The following is a 23431-nucleotide window of genomic DNA, read 5'->3' as shown; positions in this document are numbered from 1 at the left end:
TAAGGGTCACATTAACAAAATCTAGAATAATTTCAACATAATTCCAATGAATTTTCCAAGCTTTCTTTTCTTGGTCCTGTCAACTGCACCAGAGGAATATTGTTGTGGAAGCTGCTTTCCAGTCCTGAAGTTGATGCTGCAAATCTGATGGTAAACCGCATCAGCTGCAAAAAGGTCCTGAGCATAAGCAATCCTTCCTGAAACTAACTTTGACCAGTCATCTTTCCTTTCTTCACACGTACGTAAGACAGTATTTTGGAAAGTTTCAGTTCTAACAGGGATGATGTCAAACCCGTTTTCTTACTTTCTATTTAGCTGGTTGACCACAGAACAAGCAATGCTTTTTGAAACTGAACTGCGTGTTCTCTGAGCAAAGAACACAAAATGAAGGCGTGTCCTGTGCAGTTGCTCTTTTCTGTTCGCTGGCAATACTTTGTCGGTTAATAAAAAAAACCCTCCTGCATTCCTGGTACACACACTGACCTTTTTTAGTCCTTTCACTGCTTCCTCGTGCCGCACTTGCCTTATTAATACCCTCACTTCCCTTTTCTCTTAGAATAACGGTCTTCTGGCCATCTTCTAAAATCTTGTTGCAGAAAACGTGCTTGTCCATGTTCATCTGTTACACTGCCTTTAGTCACTCTGCAATAGAATAGAAACTAGAGCTAGAGCTTCCAGGGAAGCAGAACTCAACTGAACTGACTGGACAACTTTAAAGTAGGTCAGTTGTCTGTACTAGATTTGACTTAAGATCGCAACCTACCTTGTGTGGTAAGAGTCTCACACACCAAGTTTGATCAAAATCTATAAATATTTGTGGACGTTCAAGTCTTAATGTCGTTTCGGAGCTGAAAACAATATGGCGGCCATTTTGTGGCAGATCGGGTTGGAATGCAATAGCAACCTACCTTGTGTGGTGAGGGTTAAACATTCTAAGTTTGATCAAAATCTGTTAATATTTGTGGACGCTAGAGTGTTCACGTCGCTTTCATGACCAAAAACAAAATGGTCGCCTAAGTCCGCCATTTTTCAACGGATCGGGCTGAAATGTAATACCAACCTGGTCCTTGGGGTCTGGATGCTGCATGTCAAGTTTGATCAGAATCGGTTGATATTTGTGGATGCTGGAGTGTTAATGTCGAAAGGTTAACGGACGATAGACGACAGACGCCGGACGCCGGAGGGTTCAGTGTGTGATGAACTCAACTGGACTAATGCACATAATATAGCACTTTCCTATAAATGTAATGGTGACAGCTAATTCTCATATTTCATATAAATGTATGCATATAATTCATACAAAATGTTTTACTCGTATGTATACACAAACCCTGAAAATTTGAGCCTCCTGGCCACCACTAAACTCTTGTTATAGTAGATTATGCTCTTGGCAATGTTCATCAGTCACACCACAAACCCCTTAGATACTGTACTCTGCAACAGAATCGAAAACATGCACATAGTTAAATAGCAGTTTCATATCATGAGAATAGCTAATTGAATTTTTGCATTGTTGTATGCATATAATTAATCCAGAAATGTACTTATCATATTCCCTTATCATGAAAATATGGGTATACACATTTCACTTGTCAAGATTGGGTCAAGAGATAGAGTTCTGGCAGAAATGTTTTTTTTTTTAAATAACGGTGGCATCTAATTTGCATACTTCATTGAATTGTATGCATATAATTGATCCAGAAATGAACTTTTCAAAATCATCAACCCTGAAAATATGGGTCTACCTACTTAATTTCTCATGATTGGATACTTAGATACAGATTTACTGTGGGAAATAGTTTTTTTTTAATGGTGCCAGCTAATTTGCATATTACGCAAATTTGACGCCTTTCCACCAAATGTATTTTGGTATACCTTTAGTATGGTGTTTAGGGGACATTCCTGAAATGCATAGCAGTGAAAAACATTCTGTTGCAATTAGTGGTGAGTTGAGCCATAAAATGTGTTAGATTGACTGGACTATTACCCATCGACATAACAGATGTTGTCTACAAGTGCACACTACATTCTCGAATTTATATCACCATTTTAAAGTTGCTTATTGATTTAAAAAACCACCGTTTAGAGGCCATTTTTCCCCGCAAAGCGGGGGTTGGCCTTTTCGGGGACCGTGGTAGTTGTTGTTTTTTGGTCCCCTTTTTGAAGCAATGTTTTACGGCCGGATGCCCTTCCTGACGCCAACCCTTTTTGCCGCCTTCAACGACAAACAGGGAATTACCAGTGAACTGGTACTCAATTAGCCGACCTCGGAAGGATGACAGGCTGAGTCAACCCCCCTGGCATTAATTCGGCGATCGACCGAGATTCGAACCCAGGATCCTAGGAACCTAAGCCGGCACCCTAGCCGCTAGCCCAACACCAGGGATTACTTCCCCTGAATCAGCTTCATCTACTCTCATGATTTCCTTTGATCATTGAAATTCCAATAACGTTGCACACACATCATTGCTTTCTTTGCACATATTGCATTATTGCATTGCACATTATTGATTGGCCCTCGTATATTGTATAATGTGAGCGGTAGTTGAAAAAATGGAAACTGAAGATGGAGGGTAATATGCAGCCATGAATTATTTTTTTCAAGAGACACTAAAAAAAAAACACCTTTAGAGGCCATTTTTTCCCCGCAAGCGGGGGTTGGCCTTTTTCGGGAACTGTGGTTGTTGTTGTTTTTCGGTCCCTTTTTTTAAGCAGTGTTTTACGGCCGGATGCCCTTCCTGACGCCAACCCTTTTTGCCGCCTTTAACGACAAGCAGGGAATTACCAGTGAACTGGTACTCAATTTGCCGACCTCGGAAGGATGACAGGCTGAGTCAACCCCCCTGGCGTTAATTCAGCGATTGACCGGGATTCGAACCCAGGATCCTAGGATCCTAAGCCGGCACCCGAGCCGCTAGCCCAACACCAGGGCCTTTTTTGAAGAGACACTATGGAAAGATAAACCTTGGATGTTGGAAAAGGAACGTTCTTCAACGAACAAAATAAAAACTGGTTGAAGTGCTCATTCACATTTTGGAAAATAGCATTCACGTTTAGAAAAGTGCTCAGGCTGATAAAAGCTGGTGCTTACATCTAGTTGGGAGTATTATTTTACATGGAATGATGCTTTGGAGTTATCTCTGCACATCATTTGGAATGTGAACTGTTGACACCTCCTCTTTCCCCCAGCCTTTCCCTGAATGATGTGCAAATTAGAATTTGGTCTTTATGATGCAATACCACCACACAGCCAGAACATCTGTAGTTGCTAAAGAGTCTGCAAACTTCTTTGGCCATACTGAAAATGTTTGTTTATCAAAAGAGTCCAGAGATATCTAAAGGTAAGTCTGTTAGTCAGGTTCACTATGTTTTTTCGTTCAAAATCATGGTAGATTAGCAAACCTATACATTTTTGGAAACGTTATTACATGGAAAATCAGAAAATCAATGTTTACATTTGCCAATTCCGACCAATTCGTTTCGACCAATTCGACCAATCGACCAATTCCATTCGACCATTCGACCAATTCGATTTGCCAATCAATTTGACCGACCTTTGCTTGTGTGGAACGGACTGTGAAAACGATGCGGACTATATTGTCGGATACGACACACAGGACAGTGATGACTAACTCAAAATGGCATATTCTGTAATCGTGTATGTTTGGTGCCATTGACTGCCTGTGTATATTTTGTCATTGACTGCCTGTAGTCCGTGGGCTGAGTAGGGTTTACATGCACCCCCCCCCCCTCCCCACAACTTAACTTCCTGGGTATGTCCATGTACCCCCCACCCTAGGGGTTAGGAAAAACCATGTTAACAGAAAAAAAACTCATTCCCAAGGTACCTCCCACGCATATTTTGATGTTACCCCCCTGTGTCGGTGATTTCTGAAAATTAGGGGTAGGCGAAATTCAAATGGCCATAACATTTTACCTAGTCATCCTATGGTTGCATATGACCCCTCAAAATGTTTGTCCTGGGACACTCTTTACAATGATATGTGTTATATGCAAATGAGGTCACCAGAGGTCAAACTATGATGTAATTTGGGGGTTGCCCAAAATCCATGACCTTGAAAGTTAAAAATGACCTGAGGTAGGCAAGAAATTGGTAAAGGAATGTTTTATTATGCCTTTTTGATCGTACATATATAAAGACAGTTTATAGAACAAACAGCTTCGAAAAATTCCAAGTATTGACTGGTTGGCGGTCGTTTGAATTTAGAGGACAAATTCGAAAAATGACCAAAATTTGTTCTTTCAACCTCCAAAGCATCAATACTTGGTTTTGATGACAAAGATTTGCTAAATGGGTTCAAAGGTGGTATCATCACATAATATTCCAAAACTGGCTATAATCTGACATTCAAGGTCAGATTATCAAGGTCAAAGGTCAACTGGGTGCATAATTTTCTTTCAAGGAAAGTCATTTGCCAGTTCGCAATAATCACAAAACCAACCAAAATAATTATTACAGTTATTTAAGAAATTATGTCACCATTCAGATCCAAGTTACACCATTCCCCGAGTGAATTCTATGCCCCAAATAAAGGCTAACCTGTAAGATGTGACATTGATTGTGGTTCAACCAACTTCACTTCAGTTTAATGACAGAACTTAATCATCGTCGCTCTCACTTCCGCTCTCTTCACTTGAAGATGACATTTCATCGCCTTGGTCATTGTTATCATCTCTATCCTCCTCCTCATCATCACTGTTCTCACTCTCCAGTTTCTGTTCAAGGATATCCACCAGTTTGGTTGGCAAAATGTCATGATCTGTCCATTTTGGCTGCAGGGTCCCACTTTCGTCTACACCATCCATGTCCATGAATTGGATTCGGCATATCAGGATTTGGGATGTGAGCTCGCCTCCATATGGCAACTTGATAATTCGCACGTTCGGCATGCTGTTGCAGACAGCTTTTGCATGGGGGCAAGGAACCCATGTCGAACGACTTCTTGGGATCCAGGGTGCCTCCAGTGGCACACTTAGCCTGTAGTACAAGGTACCTCAGTTCATTTACAGTTTTGACGTTTGGTTTCCCATACAGTTCACAAGTGAATTCCTCCAGCATGTGCTGGACGTCATTGTCCACTTCCCAACTTTCACCAACTCGACAGAATGCCTCCTGGAAATTGATACTCTTTTGGAGAAGTTTTATCGCTTTGATTTTCCCTTTCCCCTTGAAAGCACTCGTGCTGTCGCAGCCACTGAAAGCATGAATGAAGACCAAGTAATGCTGATCGTAAAACAGGTGAAACGGATTCTGCGATTTTGTTCATGTCCAAGCAACGTTTCGAATTGCCTTTCCCTGTTTCGAACAGTATTCTGATCCCCTCTAATCGACTAACATGGAACAACAAGATGAAGAAGATATCGCTGTCTGGACTGCGAACCCGCACACATTTGTACCCGACTTCCTTAGCGTGCAGACAGTACAGAATGATCCGCGAGTCTGTTTCTTCCTGAGTTGACTTGAGACCAACAAGCTCCTCTACTGAAGTGGTTTCCCCATCAGATGTCAGACGGTATGCCCTCCCTTCTACAACAATGGTAACACTCCGATCCTTTAGTGAGCTTGTGAATTCACCACCACTCCAAGTGGACAATAGGGTTCTGATCAGTTGTTCTTTGTTTTCATCATTGGTTAGGAAAACTCCCCAGTCTTTTGGGCTTCTTGTTTTTTCACCGCTTACGATGAGCTTATCTCCACAACCCTGCCTCCGTCGTTCTGCTGACTTGACTGAATCTGGCCTGTACATGTCTGTGCTGTAGAAAACATCATGCTTTGTTGTTAGAGACTTGAAAACCTTCTGAGCTATTTCCCCAAAAGTGTTTGGTATTTCCCTCATGTAATAGAAACAAGCATTTCCGTCCTCGATAACCAGACTGTCTTTGATATCAGGAGGTGCAGATGAACAGTCCTCGTCCAAATCCTTTACAAGATAGGCAAGTCCCTTAGACTTATCTGTCTTTGCCATATATCCATGTGCTCCTGCTGGACTCAATGGCACTGGTGTTACAGGATAGGTCAGTAGCTCCCGCAGGTCGAGTTTTGCTCCAGGAAGCTTTTGGGACTGAACTAGCAGTTGAAATGCGATGCTTCCCTGCTGCTTATACTCAACGGTTTTATTTGTGGAGGATTTGACTAGCACAGCCTTGTTCATATCTTCCATTGTTTTCAACTTTAGTCTTTTGATCGGCTCGAAGAAATTCTCATGTGTCTTCAGCCGTTCCTCTATAAAGTTTTTCTTCCGGTCTGCTCCTGCGGATTCTGCACGCAGAATGTCCCGTTCAACGTCAGAGCTGGCAGGTGCACCAGAAGAAAGGCAGTATAACTTGTATGCATCCGGAAGTTCGAAGGGGTTATTGAAACTTGTCACAGCTTCTACAGTCCGTTTCACCTGCTTTTCACTGCGCTGCACTTCAGCATGACGTACATCCTTGTGTTTCTTCCCCGTTTCTGCATCTGGTGCCATGTCAGCCATGCTGTAGGTCGCTTGCAAGTACTCAGCCCTTTCTTTTGAAGTCCATGCCCATCTCTGGTACGCCCCATAATTAGTCGAGATGCCAGATATCCCTGCTCCACTTCCACCCCCTCCCCTGGATTTCACGTTTTTCATGAATGTCTCTTCAATAGTCTTGTCGACTGCACATCTATTCCCTGGTATGAATGATCGAGCTACACTTATTGCCCCCCTTTTCAACAAGTCCGTTGCTCCAGGATGAGACCTCTCGATATTCGCGTTGAAAAGAGCAAAGAATGTCAAGTACCTCGCATAGTTCTGACCATCGAAACTAAAGAGAAGATCAGGCATCAAGCCAAGACATTCACCATAGAGAACGAAGTCATTTGTCTTCACTGCCTCAAGTAATGCCAGGGCCAACCACACACGATCTATGTAGGACATCCATAGCTTAGCAGTTTTGCCAAGTTCACCTTGCTTTACACCATCATGAAACTTGAGGTAGTCTTCTATATAAGATCTGAGGACTGTATCCTGCAAAACTGCTGCTTCAGTTTTGCTCCCCACTGACTGAATCAGTTCCATGATCAGATGCTTTGATTCCTGTGGACTTCCGTCAAAGGGCAATTTCTCGCCTCGGCCATCAAGGAAACGTACGAGCAGTAGGCGTTCCAACGACTCCACCAACACCTTGTGACAGTGAATAGACCGTCCGTAGTTCTTACCAGATATCACACCACTGATCGATCCTGGTGAAGACAGACCAGCTCTAGTAGAATGTCGGACAATCCTGTACCTTTCATCATCTTGCCAAACATCTTTAGGTAAGCGCAGACCAGATGGAATGTCCCAATCATTACTATGTGGTTTTCATAGTATGTTGGGCTGTTCCAGATCAATGGATAGGCTTTCATACACACACCTAAGTCAAAAGTTGTTATCACATAGTTCTGGCCAACCTCCTTGCTTCCCTCTTCCGAGTATCGCAGACACTCCTTCACGGCTCTGTTATCAGTTTTAGGGTGGGGAATCAACGGGTAATATTCAACTGTACTCAGGTTGCATGGAGTCTCCCCAGTAAGCGAAATGTACCCACCCCATCCAGGTATACGCTGCTGAACTGTTCCTGCATGCAGCCGGATAAGGAGCCAAAGTAGGTTTTTAACCATTGCGTTCTGATAGGCCTCCTTGCCACCATCTACATCTGAATCGACGACCTCATAGCCAGGGCTTCGTCTCCGGTCTAGGTAACAATCACCTAACTTGACATCCATTGGTTCCGTCAATGTACGTTGTCCCGTCCTCTGGATCGAAGGTATTGGAGGCTTAACCCCGCCTGGGGATTCTCCTGGTGCAGTCACCCGCTCTTGTAACATGATCCCATGAGACCTATGAATGGACCCTGCACCAGAAATGTCATTTATGAATTCATCATAGTTGTCAAAATCTGAGTGGAACGTAGAAGGACAGGACGGGTTGCGTATGATTGACACTAGTAATGAAGATGTTGTCTGTACAGCTACAGCTATTGCAGTTTCAACTTATAGCAAGAATGAATAGTTTTCTGAATGTCCAAGTTTGTTCATCAATTTTGCGAGTTCTGTGCTGCGGAATAGATGGTGCAGGGTCATTCCAAGCAGAACATGCTTTCGAAGTTTCCACCAACCATGGGTAACAGCCCTGCATACGTCTTGCCCCAATGAATTAGCTAGTCGGTTTACCCTAACAGACTCAACATCTTCATTCCCTGAAAGAAGACACTTCAGAAAGTTCTCTAGAGTTTTTGGCAATATGTCTTGGGTTGGAAGGGACTGAACAGTGGGTGGCCAAGCCATTTGTTCTGTAGCTTCAAATTTGTCAAAGATATAGTTTCGCAAATTTCTAGCCGTTTCTCTGGACCTATCAACAGAACGAAGTGTGTATGTTGCTTTGACAGCAGTGCCTACATCACACTTGAGATTATACACCAGGTAAGATTTGAAACGTCCATCATCACTGATGGGACAGAAACCTAATGTGTCTTTGTACAGGTCACATTTCTCTAATTTGTTTTTCAGATTTTCCCCCCTGTAACTTGGATTTGAATGGGGAGTTTTAGCTAGTTCAGATACATATATGTTTCTCAAGTCGGACAACCTGAGCACATCTTTCTCCTTTGCAACCTTTTCATTTATCAGTTCACATATTCTATCGAATGATTGTTCATGTGCTTTCTCAAGTGAAGCTTGTTGCTCAATGTGTCCAGGATTGCTACTTCTCCACTTCTCAGGTCTCTGCATGTACTGACATCGACAACTCCGATGGTACATGGTCTCGCATGCAAAAAGGTCAAAACCGGATATGCGCAGAAGAAGTTTCGAGTCTTGTTTCTTTTCGGCCTCCCGAATAACTGCTTCACCACCTACACGTTCAAATTTTGTAGTTGGTTCAGTTGTCCAAGCGCCACGTACTTTTATAGCCTTTTTCCCAACCTTGTTACAGAAGACACAGTCTGGTTGAAATAAGACATTGAAGGAGCCCGGGCTCCAGCATGAGACGGACAAAATGACGGGCAGGACACAAACTCGTCCGAGAAGATATTTATTCTCAAAACCAACTCGGGAACACTGAAAAGCCTGTTTATCGGGCTGCATTATAAAGCACAACCAGAAACAGAAACCGAAAGCCACGCCTCTCAAGCGAGGCGTGCTTCGGTGGTCATGTGATCAACAGGTGTAGCTGATTATACCCGCACGCGCGGCACGCTTTGGTGGTCACGTAACCAGCCACTCTGGCGCCGTGGTTCCCCGCCGGTGACGTCAACGGCTGGAGCAAGGAGTTTCTGATGCTGGTCTTGCTTGGGGGACCCATGGGTCGCTACACACGCCCCCCCAGAATGGACTTGGTCCAGGGAGGTCAACCTGAGGGGGGTCCGGATGACCCGACTGAAATGACCCCTGGCCAGTCGCGGGGGGGGGGGGGGGGGGGTCCGGTGTGGTGGTGGGTGGTCGGACGGGGGGTGTAGTGGACGGGGGGCGGTCACACCGCGGTGGTAGAGCCAGCCGTGGCGGCTGGCCGACGTGCATGTGGGCCGGTTTGAGGCGGTCCAGCGAGATGCTGACGATGAAGGACTTGTTGTCCCGGCGTAGGACCCGGAAGGGTCCGTCGTAAGGTGGCCGGAGCGGCCCCCGGTGCGCGTCGTGGCGCACAAAGACGTACTCCGCCGTGCGGAGTGCTGGGGGGACGTAGGAGTGGGGGTCGCCGTGGAGGGACGTTGGCACCGGGGCGAAACATTGGGCGGCCTCCTGGAAGTCCGTGCGCTGGTGCGCAGCGGACCAGGGGCTGCTGGCGTCAGGCACGAACTCGCCCGGGACGCGGAGAGTCTGGCCGTACACCAGCTCGGCGGTGGACGCCTGGAGGTCCTCCTTGGGGGCCGTGCGGAGGCCCAAAAGGACCCACGGGAGCCGGTCGGCCCACCCGTCGTCCTGGAGGCCGGCCATGAGTGCGGCCTTCATGGAGCGGTGAAACCGCTCGCACAACCCGTTGGCTTGGGGGTGGAAGGCCGTGGTGCGGTGCAGAGTGACTCCCAACGAGCGGGCGACCGCGCCCCAAAGTTCGGACGTGAACTGTGGGCCGCGGTCGGACGAGATGTCTGCCGGTGCGCTGAAGCGCGCGACCCAGGTGGCGATGAACGCCTTTGCCACGCCGGCGGTGGTGGTGGAGGTGAGGGGCACGGCCTCCGGCCACCTGGTGGTCCTGTCCACCATGGTGAGCAGGTGGGTGAACCCCCGCGATGGGGTCAGGGGACCCACCAGGTCCATGTGGACGTGGTCGAAACGCCGCTCGGGCATGGTGAAAGGAGCCAACGGAGCCAGGGTGTGAAGGTGGACCTTGGCAGGCTGTGCAGGCGTTGGCCCAGTCGCGGACTTCCCGTTGCAACCCGTGCCAGACGAAACGTGCCGACACCAGCTTCTGGGACGCCTTCCGGCCTGGGTGCGAGAGGTCGTGGCGGGAAGCGAAAATGCGGCGCCGCCAGGAGACCGGCATGACGGGGCGCGGTCGGCCTTGGGAGACGTCGCAAAGCAGGACCGTGCCCGCGAAGGGGACTTCAGCCAAGCGGAGGCCCGTGTCTGCCACCCTGAGCGCCTGCACCGTGCCGTCGGTGGCCTGATCCGTCGCCATCAGGGCGAAATCCACGCCGAGGTGGACGGCGTTGGCGCCGGCCCGAGAAAGGCAGTTGGCCACGGTGTTGTCTTTCCCGGCGACGTGCCGGATGTCCGTGGTGTATTCCGACACGGCAGAAAGGTGGCGCTGCTGGCGGGCCGACCACGGCTCCGTGACCTTGGCCATTGCGAAAATCAATGGCTTGTGGTCGACAAAGGCCGTGAATGGGCGGCCCTCCAGGAGGTGGCGAAAATGGCGGACGGCCAGGTACAGCCCGAGGAGCTCGCGGTCGAACGTGCTGTACTTCAGCTCGTTGGGCAGGAGTTGCCGGCTGAAGAACGCGAGCGGCTGCCAGGCCCCGTTCACCCATTGTTCATGGACCGCGCCCACGGCGTAGTCGGAGGCGTCCGTGGTGAGGGCGATGGGGGCATGGGGTACCGGGTGGGCCAGCAGCGTGGCGTTGGCGAGGGCCCGTTTCGCGCCGGCAAAAGCCGCGTCCATGTCCGTGGACCAGACGACGTCGTGCTTCGCCGGCTGACCGCGGAGGGCGGCGTACAAGGGCCGCATGAGTTGCGCCGCTCGGGGCACGAAGCGGTGGTAGAAGTTCACCATCCCGAGGAACTCCTGCAGCGCCTTGACAGAGCGGGGGTGCGGGAAAGCGGCGATGGACTCGACTTTGGCCGGCAGCGGCACAGCGCCGTTCCGGGTGATGCGGTGGCCCAAAAGGTCGATCGTCGCCGCACCAAAGTGACATTTGGCCGGGTTGACAATCAAGCCGTGCTCACTGAGGCGGCCGAAGAGCGTCCGGAGGTGGAGGAGGTGCTCGGCTCTGGACGTGCTGGCGACGAGGATGTCGTCCAGGTAGGTGAAGAGGAACGGCAGGTCGCGCAGCACGCCGTCCATCAGGCGCTGGAACGCCTGCGCCGCGTTTTTGAGGCCGAAGGGCATCCGGAGGAACTCGAAGAGGCCGAAAGGTGTGATCACGGCCGTCTTCGGGATGTCGGCCGGACGGACGGGCACCTGGTGGTACCCCCGAATCAGGTCCACTTTAGAAAAAATGGTCCGCCCCGCCAACCGGGCGGAAAAATCCTGGATGTGCGGGACCGGGTACCTGTCGGGGGTAGTGGCGTCGTTGAGGCGGTGGTAGTCGCCGCATGGCCGCCATCCGCCCCCCGGCTTCGGGACGATGTGCAACGGCGAGGCCCAGGCGCTGCCGGAGCGCCGTACGATGCTGAGGCGCTCCAGCGCCGTGAACTCGGCCTTGGCGACGGCGAGTTTGGCGGGGTCGAGACGGCGAGCCCGGGCGTACACCGGCGGGCCCGTAGTGGGGATGTGATGCTCGATGCCGTGCCTCACCGCGATGGCCGAAAACGTCGGCCGCGTGAGGGCCGGGAACTCCGCGAGGAGACGTGCGAAGTCGTCTGCCAATGGGAGGGCGCAGGAAAACTCGGTGGGTGCGGCCCGGCTCAAGGCGCACGCCAGGGAGCTGAAAGTCTCGGCGTTGACGAGACGCCGGCGTTTCACGTCGACCAGCAGCCCGTGGGCGCACAGGAAATCGGCCCCGAGCAAAGCCATGGGGACGTCCGCCGTCACAAATTCCCAGTGAAAGAGCTGGCTGCCGAAGCGGAGGGCGACGGTGCATGGGCTGAAGGTGCGGATGGAGGAGCAGTTGGCCGCGACCAGTGGGGGGCCGCAAACGGCGGCCCACCTGTTCTCCGTCGAAGCGGGAATGACGCTCAGCTGGGCGCCGGTGTCGCAGAGGAAGCGCCGCCCCGACGCTCGGTCCGCGATGAACAGCAGGTTTCCGGAACGGCCGGCGTTCATTGCTGGGAGGGAACGCCGGCTCGCCCGTTTCCCGACTTGCCGAACGTGCACGGGGGTCAGCATGATCGGGCCCGCCGCCCGAACCTGGCGTGGAAATAGCACCAGGCCGGGTCCGGCGGGGGCTCCGGTCGACGCGTCGGGACCGGGCGACACGGCGTCACCGGTGCCAGTCGTGCCGGCCCGGCGGTCTCCGGGAAGGAAACTGCGTCGCGGGCGGGTGGGCGGGAAGGCTCCCGGCCGCCACCCCGACGAGCTGGGTCGCCGCTCCGGCGAGCTGGCTTGCCGAAGCGATCTTGTCGGCCTCCTTGGCAAAGGTCGCGGGGGTTTACGATGGTCGTACCTGCCAGGGCGACCCGTACCGGGGCCGGGAGCTGGCGAAGAAAGAGCTCCTGAAACAGGAAATCCGAGGGGTGCTTGCCGAGCAACGCGAGCATGTAGTCCATGCGCTCGGACGGGCGCGTATCGCCGAGCTCAGGTAGGTCGAGCAGGCGTCGTGCGCGCTCAGCCGGGGAGAGAGCGAACGCGCCCAGCAGAAGTGCCTTGATGGCGTCGTACTTGCCGTCAGCGGGCGGGTTCTGGAGGAAGCTCAGGCAGCGGGCGGCGGTCGCGGAGCTGAGCGCGGCGACCACGTAATGGTAGCGGGTGGCGTCCTCCGTGATGCCACGCAGGGCGAACTGGGAGTCCACCTGCGCGAACCAGACGGCGGCATGTGCTTCCCAGAAAGTGGGCAGCTTGAGGGATACTGCGGTGTCAATCGCGTGTTGCAAATTCGGGGTCACCAGTGAAGGAGCCCGGGCTCCAGCATGAGACGGACAAAATGACGGGCAGGACACAAACTCGTCCGAGAAGATATTTATTCTCAAAACCAACTCGGGAACACTGAAAAGCCCGTTTATCGGGCTGCATTATAAAGCACAACCAGAAACCAAAACCGAAAGCCACGCCTCTCAAGTGAGGCGTGCTTCGGTGGTCACGTGATCAACAGGTGTAGCTGATTATACCCGCACGCGCGGCACGCTTTGGTGGTCACGTGACCAGCCACTCTGGCGCCGTGGGTCCCCGCCGGTGACGTCACCGGCTGGAGCAATGAGATTCTGATGCTGGTCTTGCTTGGGGGACCCATGAGTCACTTACAACATCATCTTTTTCAGTAGATGATCTTCGTGAGCCGTCTTTTCCCCAAGTCAAGAGATTCGTTTGGCTGTGGAATTAACCGGTTCAAGTTAGACGTGAAGCGTTGGTAACAGTCCCTGTGATACCCGTGGTAAATGGAGTAGGTTGATGGAATCTGCCTGCAGACATCTTCCATTCGATTCGGGGATTCGAAAGGTTGAAATAACCGTTTTTCACTGATTTGCAAAAGTCTTTTTAACCTGGCATCTGGATCTTTCGAATTCTTGAGAAATATAAAGTCTTGGCACTTGGAGTCTTTCATGTGAACTAGGGCATGCCCGTACTATATATATATCTAAAATTATATCCCCCCCCTCTATTTACATGAAATGGTTTGGTCCATTCGCAAAGCCAAAGCGAACGGCTTGCGAGTACGGTGACAATCCCCCCCCTCTATTTACATGAAATGGTTTGGTCCAAAGCGAACGGCTTGCGAGTACGGTGACAATCCCCCCCCTCTATTTACATGAAATGGTTTGGTCCAAAGCGAACGGCTTGCGAGTACGGTGACAATCCCCCCCCCCCCCCCCCCCCCCTCTATTTACATGAAATGGTTTGGTCCAAAGCGAACGGCTTGCGGAGTTTGGTAAAGAAATCGCCATAGCGTGCACAAACGCGCAGGAAAGCGAAAGAATCGCAAATTAGTTTTAATTAGTTGTAAAACATAGTTTAACGCCAACATAGCGCCAACATAGTTTGCCAACGGGAAATAAATGAATACGCTCTCAAATGTGCCGTCCGAGGCAGAGTCTGTTCGCCACGTTCGGCACACGTGATAGCTCGCTGCTCTCTGATTGGTTGAATCGTTTTTTGGACATAGCTCGGTAACTACTTCTCCGATTAATATGAAACCTTGAAAAGGCACATCCTCAGGTCCCCAGCAATATACCTGGCAAGTTTCAAGTATATCGGACCCGTGGTTGTCGAGAAACAGCGGTCACAGACACACAGACACACAGAGATTACTGGAATTATAGATAGACTAGGACGTGCCCGTACGTGGGTGCCCGTACGTGCGTGCAAAAAAACATGCGTGCAAACAACAACAACAAAAAAAAACTTTGAAACCACGTGGCAGTAACGACCACAGAACCCCCCCCCCCCCCCCTCTATTTACATGAAATGGTTTGGTCCATTCGCAACGACCACAGAACCCCCCCCCCCCCCCCCCCCCTCTATTTACATGAAATGGTTTGGTCCAAAGCGAACGGCTTGCGGAGTTTGGTAAAGAAATCGCCATAGCTCGGTAACTACTTCTCCGATTAATATGAAACCTTGAAAAGGCACATCCTCGGGTCCCCAGCAATATACCTGGCAAGTTTCAAGTATATCGGACCCGTGGTTGTCGAGAAACAGCGGTCACAGACAAACAAACACACAGACACACAGAGATTACTGGAATTATAGATAGACTAGGACGTGCCCGTACGTGGGTGCCCGTACGTGCGTGCAAAAAAGCATGCGTGCAAACAACAACAAAAAAAAACTTTGAAACCACGTGGCAGTAACGACCACAGAACCCCCCCCCCTCTATTTACATGAAATGGTTTGGTCCATTCGCAACGACCACAGAACCCCCCCCCCCCCCCCTCTATTTACATGAAATGGTTTGGTCCAAAGCGAACGGCTTGCGGAGTTTGGTAAAGAAATCGCCATAGCTCGGTAACTACTTCTCCGATTAATATGAAACCTTGAAAAGGCACATCCTCGGGTCCCCAGCAATATACCTGGCAAGTTTCAAGTATATCGGACCGGTAGTTGTCGAGAAACAGCGGTCACAGACAAACACACACACACACACACACACACACACACACACACACACACACAGACACACACACACACAGAGATTACTGGAATTATAGATAGATGATACAAACGTTTTCTATCGATTCTCTGGGTGCCTGACCATCTTCAGCTTTACCCTTCTTTGCCGAGCCTACATCTTCCGAGTCTGCATGGTCTTTCTGGTCTTCAGGCTTCCTCTTCCTCACAGGGCGCTCCATGCTGCCTGAAATAAATAGGTACATTGCAGTTTGCCTTCATTCATTATTTGGGCCATCCTCTAAATTCAAACGACCGCCAACCAGTCAATACTTGGAATTTTTCGAAGCTGTTTTTTCCATAAACTGTCTTGATATATGTACTATCAAAAAGGCATAATAAAACATTCCTTTACCAATTTCTTGCCTACCTCAGGTCATTTTTAACTTTCAAGGTCATGGATTTTGGGCAACCCCCAAATTATGTCATAGTTTGACCTCTGGTGACCTCATTAGTGACCTCATTTGCATATAACACATATCATTGTAAAGAGTGTCCCAGGACAAACATTTTGAGGGGTCATATGCAACCATAGGATGACTAGGTAAAGAGTTATGGCCATTTGAATTTCGCCGACCCCTAATTTTCGGAAATCACCGACACAGGGGGGTAACATCAAAATATGCGTGGGAGGTACCTTGGGAATGAGTTTTTTTTCTGTTAACATGGTTTTTCCTAACCCCTAGGGTGGGGGGTACATGGACATACCCGGGAAGTGAAGTTGTGGGGGGGGGGTGCATGTAAACCCTACTCAGCCCACAGACTACTGTGTAGATGTGAAGTTATACTGACTGCATGTGTATATATGATTTTGCTGACTGCCTGTGTATGTTTGGTGATATGAATTATTGTGACACATTTTGATGTTATTAACTGCCTGTACAAAATGATAACATGTATTTGATTATGCAACTTATCGCGAATATAAAGACAGTATTTTGCAATTCAAAACCTTTGATTCGTGTCTTACCATTCCACATAGCACTAATTTGATACTTTCATTGGATTCCTTGTCCCTGAAAATATAGGTTTCGTATATTTTAAAAAGTTTTTAGGGTAATTAGAGGCAGAAATAGAACAAAATATGTATTTTACAGTGGCCATTTTGAAAATCCAAAATGGCCGCCATACAGGTATCTCTCCAAATGTAAACATTGATTTTTAGTTTCCTTATGCTATAACCTTTCCAAAAATGTATAGGTTTGCTAATCTACCATGATTTTGAACGAAATATAATTTATTGACATAGTGAACCTGACTATGTTGGGGAATTATTTTTTTTTGTAATTTGATGGCAATGAAAGTTATTTAACATTCACAAGCAACTTGTACATTTTAACAACTTTATGGGTGCATAACAAATGCGAGTTAAAAATGATAAACATAACGTGGGATAAACGGAAGTGGTCATAAGTAAACAAACTTGCTTTCATTTCGTTCCTTGTGGTTTGAAACAAATTCCCTCCTTTTCCAAAGTGAAAGTTTAAATATATAAACGAGAATTGAAATTATCATCACGTAAAATGCTTGGCTTGTGCAGAATCATCCCCATGAAGAAGTGCATGGACAACTAAAATTTTGCATTGCACGGCTTGCCTGCCTTTAATGGTTGCAAATTGGCGGAAAGAACCAGCAATTTCCGGACACGTGACCACCACCCCAATTTTCCCTCCTTCATCAGAGTTCACCTTATGCGTCTATGTATTGCAGCACAGACGGTTCATTGAAATGTTTCGCACCTTTGATAGTCTTACTGATCCCATCTGATTCTTATACTCTGTTGCAGTGTGTCGATGCTGCCGAAGTAGTTTATTGGCAAGTGTTGTTTGGTTTGCCATTGCCTTCCCAGCAGTAATTCTTGCAGGAATTTGGCCATGATGCCGGCGATAGCTCGCCTACTCTTCGCGAAGGACACTGTGGGATCTTTTACGTCCACCAACTCATGCCGGCAGGTGGGACGCCTGTTTAACGTCCGTCCACGGGACGGCACATATATTGATGAATCGTCCTGCCTGTGAAACATCGTGATGACAGTTTATAGCTGGGTCGGGATTTAAACCCAGGCGAGGCAGCTTAGAGGCGAGTGTGCGTACCTCGAGGCCTTCCTACCTGTCCAATCTTACTGATACCCACTCGTTGGTGTAAGTCAAAGGGTGCATTGTCATGCACAATCCTGCTGGACCACACTGTCAACTTAGTATATTAAAAATTGTACAAGAGTTTGAAATGTTTACGTGTTGAAACATATTTGCATTCTAGAAATGTAATTGCAATGTTAGGAAAGTAAAGTATCCATCTCCCAAACCGTGTGCATGGTTAATAGTGTGGATACACTCAATGAAAGATGCAATTTTTTGTTAAAATAATATTTCATGGTCATTGCTGATTATTATTGAATGTTCATGTTAATTTTCAAATCAGTAAAGATGTTGATGAAATGCGTAACAATTGATGTATTGACAATTCTTCAACAAAGATGGAAATATAACTTTCTAGTTCCTAAAGAATCTAGGGATTGTTGTTCGTAAATCGAAAGGTTATTCCATTTCCCTTTCAATTCCATCCCTCCCCCCTCAGTTCCAGAAAACGTTCATTCTCTCGGTCCCGCTCACGATCTCGCTCTCGATCCCGCTCACGATCTCGCTCGAGGGGGCGTCATCGGAAAAGCTCTTCCCACTCCCCACAAACATCTCCTCCTCCGGTACCACCGCCATCCAACGAGCTTCCACCGGTCGACCATTCTGAGAAGTCTGACTTCTCGATTGGGTCTCCCGCTCTTACTCTGCCCGGGACGTACATGCTCAACATTTCAAACATGCTCAACATGGCAGTGGGCAGGTACTTGGTGGGCACTGGCCATCAATCACCCCCGCTAATCCCTGATCAATCGGCAAAACCACAGAGTGAATCGCCTTTGCCTGAAGTCACTTCAACTACAAGGTGGGCATTGGACCATTTTAATTTGTATATTTCCTGTCTGAGTAGCACATGTAATGCTCGAGGTAAACAGCAGTTTTCAATATTGTATTTGTGACCAGATTAAACCAGATTAACATGAACATTCAATAATAAAAATGGCCTCTAAAGGTGGTTATTTTTATTTTTTATTTGTGACCAGATTCTTGCATTCTTCTCTCTAGTTCCAAAAGCATCCAGTTATCCTCTTTTTAATGGTCTTTACATGTGTCCTTGACACTGGCAGCGACATTGTCAAGGTGGACATTCATACCGGAGGTCCTGTGGGCGTTGTCCAGAGCAAAGAGGTGGTTCAGCAGGAAAAAAGCAAAGAGAAGGATCGAAAGAAACCAAGACATCACTGTCATTCACACTTTCATACATGCTCACGCTCACTCAGACGTCGCCATCGCTCACGTTCCCGGTAGGTTTCCTTTCCATGCTATCTCTTGTTATCCTCGCCAGAGGAGAGGGTATTGCATTTGAGTCCGTTTGTTTGTCTGTTACTTGTGACCGATTTTTCATCTGTCTGTCTGTCTGTCTGTTCACAGTACGACGTCTACACCGTTGCACGTAGAATCGCCAAACTTTACACACATATTTGTCTTGCCCTGGAATAGACTGTGCCTAATTTTTAACTCTCTCGGCCCAATGCCTCAATTATCACGTCATAATTCGATAATTCAACAAGTACACAACTTCATCCAATCAAGATGCAATTTCTTGAGCGCCATGTCGGCATAAACTGGTGGAGAAAAAAAATGATGACGTCATCGGTCACGTGGTTCAGCCGCCATATTTGTCCAAAATGGCCGATAAAAAAGTACATTCTGGCAAGTCCTCGGTCTCTGACCGATTTTTCATCTGTTTGTCCGCACAGAATAAATATGATTTTCTCTGCAACCGTTGGTCCGATTGACAGGAAATTTTCACCATAGGTGCAACTCCACCTGTATAATTTTTTAATGATAATTATGACATCATAGGTCACGTGGTTCGGCCGCCATCTTGGAAAAACCGAAAAACTTTGCACCTCTATATCTCGGAAAGCGCTGAATAGAAAAAATTGAGACATGGCTCATTGTAAAGAACTCGCCATGGTGAATAAAATATGTTAATGATATCATAGGTGCCTCCATTATGACGTCATAATTCGACAAGTACAAAACTTCATCCGATCAAGATGAAATTTCTTGAGCATAATGTCGGAATAAATTAGTTTAGAAAAATAATAATAATGATGACGTCATCAGTCACGTGGTTCGGCAGCCATATTTGTTTTAACACAAAAGCCTTAAAAAGCAATGAAAATACATCCTGGCGAGGGTTTGCAATCTCTGATTGCTCTTTTTCTTGTTTACTTGTGTTTTTATCACTTGCAAAATTGAAGATTTTTCAAGTACATTGGTCGGTTGCATTTGTTATTCTGTTTGTTTGTCTGTCTGTCTGTCACTCGCCTACAGGTCACAATTCTAAACCGATCATCATGAAACTTCACCAAGTTGTCGAGGTGGTCACAATTGAGAAGCCTAACGATATTTTGGTCAAAGGTCATCCGGAGGTCATATTTCTAAAATCGCCAGTTTCATCCGATTGACTTGAAAATTGAACAGCATTTGTATAATGAGTCTCTAAATTGGAAAACCAACTATTTTTGAGGTCAAAAGTCAACAGTCAACGCCAAACTTCCAAAATCATAAATTTTAATCTGAAAAATAATCACTTTTCATGCTATTGACCCGAGCTTTCATCAAGATCGTCAATTTTAATCTTGATGAAATGGACAATTTGATGGATCAATGGCAACCTTTTTTGGGGAGTGGAGGAGGATGGATTTTGCAAGTATCGTGCTCAGCATGACATCATCTTGTTTTATTTTCTTCATGCTTAAGCATGAATGTTGTTCAACATTGCTTTCAAAATCTGCTGTTCTATGTTTGAGACATGTTGGCCAGAATGTGAAAAGTGAAAAAGCATGTTGGTGAAAAGTTTCAATTGTTACTTCTTACATATGCTGTCTCCTCACGAAAGCCATGCTTGAGCAATGTTGTGTGAACAGTGTCAAAGTGGCATCTCAGGTGTAGTTTTGATGCGAAAAGGGTACACATGGTGCGAACAGCCAAGCGATCACGCCTTGTACCCAAATGATCACGGTTTCTGTTTTGAATGATCATAACAGAATTATCTCTTTCATTGTGAGGTATCAGGTGTACATGCAATCCAATCAACCCTTCTGCTCTCCCACTTGTATCAGGTCACACTCTCAGCGTCATGGTTCCCCTCGTCGGCAACGAGTCTCCCCACGCCACTGCAGCCCACCGCATTACCATTCAGGCCACCGACAATCTCCGCGCCGCTATCGCCGTCCTATATCACATGGACGCAGCCACAGGAGGTCTGTTCGTTCTCCTCCACCTCTCCATCACAGGTATCCCTTACGTGACTGACCAGACTGTTTGGTTTTATGGTCTTGGTATAGACCAGTTACTGTGATGTCACCATCTCCCATAATATTCAACACATCCACCACATTGCATAGCAAGTTAATCAGAGCAAATATTTGTGACACCCAGGGGAGTCCAGGGCTCCTGGTAGTTTGTTTACAGACTACACCACTTCCCCAATATGGGGTGGGAGACCCTAAATAAGTAATTTGAGGGCAATTCCCCAAAGGTAAGTGATCAATTAAATGAACAAACAGACATTTCAAATTAATAGAATTTATTTGAAAGTTTGGTAGGAGAGCACAATACAACACTTTATTAAACTTGAGAATATCTCAAAAGACAAATAGCAGCCAAGTAATAAAACCTATCAAAAGAACAGCAGCTGACAGCACTGAACAAATATCTGTGAAGAAAACATAAAATTACCTTTCTCATACTTAAAAGCATCCCCAAAAGGGTTTAACTTAACCCAACTACCCACCAATATAAATATACAAATCAACTATACACAAAACGCTAATTGTTTACACAGCAAAAAACAAAATCACATACCCTTTTTACAAGCGATCAGGGGTTACCCAGAACACGGTGGAAACACTCCACTGTACCTCTGCCGAGACAGTGAACACATAATGCGGTTACCATTTAACAACAGCGTCCGTATTCCATTCATACATACAACAACAACAACAACAACAACATGCATTTTAAAGGCCATTTTCCCTGCTAGAGCGGGGGTTAGCCTTGCGGTCCCCATGACAATCTTCTCCATTTTGCCCTATTTTCTGCATCTCTCCTTGTTAACCCCCTTGCCCGCATTTCTTCTTCCACCATCTTTAGCCAAGTCTTTTTCGGTCTTCCCCGTCCTCTGCTTCCTTCTACATTCATTTCCATCACTCTTCTCAACCAGTCACTTTCATCCTTCCTCAACACATGACCAAACCATCTCAACCTGTTCCTCTTCACAGCATCAATCACAGGCTCTATTCCCATCATCTTTCGCAATTCATCATTTGTCTTCCTCTCTCTCAACGATACTCCACACATCCACCGAACAATTCGCATTTCCACCCTTTCCAACCTTCGTTGCTGCTCTACGTTCATTACCCATGTCTCGCTCCCATAAATCATAACACTTCTCACACATGCAGCATACACCTTTCCCTTCAGCTTCAACGACACTCCCCTCATCATCAGCACGCCACCCAGTTCCCGAAACTTCTTCCATGCACATCTCACTCGAGCAACCGTTGCCGAGTCTGATCCACCTTCTCCATTCAGCATGTCTCCGAGGTAGCAAAATGTTTTCACACCTTCCAGCTTCACGCCATCTCCAAGATCCAACTCAACATTTCCTCCATCTGCAGCTCCCTCTGTGCACACCTTACATTTGAATGTAGCTGCCACACTGGTTAATGACCCTCTCAGACCACTACATTTTTGATGAACCCACTCAGCGCACATTGTACATTGAATGGAGTTCACTCCGACACCCTTCCTACACACAGCACAGGGCCACTTCCCAGTTCTTTCCACCTCACCACATGCTTTACCACTTGCCATCACCTTCGTCTTTCCGATATTTACCTTCAGACCTTTTGTCTCCATACATTCCTTCCACGTGGTCATCTTTTCCTTCAGTCCATCCATACTTTCCGCAATCAACACCAGATCATCTGCATACAACAACTCCCACGGTAAACCCTCCTTTACGTTCTGAGCCAGCACCTCCATCACAGCTACAAATAGTAATGGACTTAGTACCGACCCCTGATGCACTCCCACCTTCACCTCAAACTCACCACTGTTCCCGTCCTTTGTCCTTACAGCTGTGCGTGCTCTTTTGTACATTGCCATCACTACTCTGATCAACCATTCCTCCACTCCTAACTTCCTCAATGCCCATGTCAATACTTTGCGTGGTACCCTATCGAATGCTTTCTCCAGATCAACAAACCCAAGAAACAACTTCTTCCTCTTCTCCATGTACTTCTCCTGCAACTGCCTCACAATGAAAAGCGCGTCTGTCGTTCCTCTTCCTGGCATGAATCCAAACTGCATTTCGTCGATCTTCACTTTCTTCCTTATCCTCCTCTCCAACACCCTTTCCAATACCTTCATTCCATGCTCCAATAACTTTATCGCTCGGTACGAGCCACACTCCAGAGGGTCACCTTTCCCCTTGTATAGAGGGATGAGGGTACTCAGTTCCCAATCCACTGGAATGCGGCCTTCTTTCACCACCAGATTACAGATCTCTGTCATTCTCTTCACACCCCAACTTCCTGCTGCCTTCAACATATCTCCCACAACTCCCGTCGGCCCTCCCGCTTTTCTACCCTTCATTGCTTTTATCGCTTCCTCAACTTCCTTCTCAGTTATCTTCTCTGCCGGTCCTAAAACAGGGTTACTCTCTATGTTGCCATCCCATTCATTCTCTGTATTCAACAGCATTTCCATATATCTTTTCCATCTTCCTTTAATTCCATCTGGGTCGACAACGATTTGTCCCACTTCATCCTTCAAGCAACTCACCCCCATCACATCACACCTCTCTTTCGCTATCTGCTTTGCAATCCTGAGTACTGCTTT

General features: G+C 47.6%; 1 protein-coding gene across 12 annotated transcripts in view; it reads left to right on the top strand.

The window, feature by feature from the left end:
- Positions 1–23431, top strand: part of SRRM1 (serine and arginine repetitive matrix 1) — a 254277-nt gene that overhangs the window by 87291 nt on the left and 143555 nt on the right. For all 12 annotated transcript variants that reach the window (XM_078774000.1, XM_078774009.1, XM_078774004.1 and 9 more), the window contains one exon: positions 18015–18083. In XM_078774000.1, the coding sequence (XP_078630126.1) occupies positions 18015–18083 (69 nt within the window). The remainder of the gene's footprint in view (positions 1–18014; positions 18084–23431) is intronic.

Source organism: Myxine glutinosa, chromosome 3 (assembly GCF_964187855.1).
Source record: "Myxine glutinosa chromosome 3, kmMyxGlut1.1, whole genome shotgun sequence".
Classification (NCBI taxonomy): domain Eukaryota; kingdom Metazoa; phylum Chordata; class Myxini; order Myxiniformes; family Myxinidae; genus Myxine; species Myxine glutinosa.
This window is presented reverse-complemented; position numbering and strand designations above follow the sequence as displayed.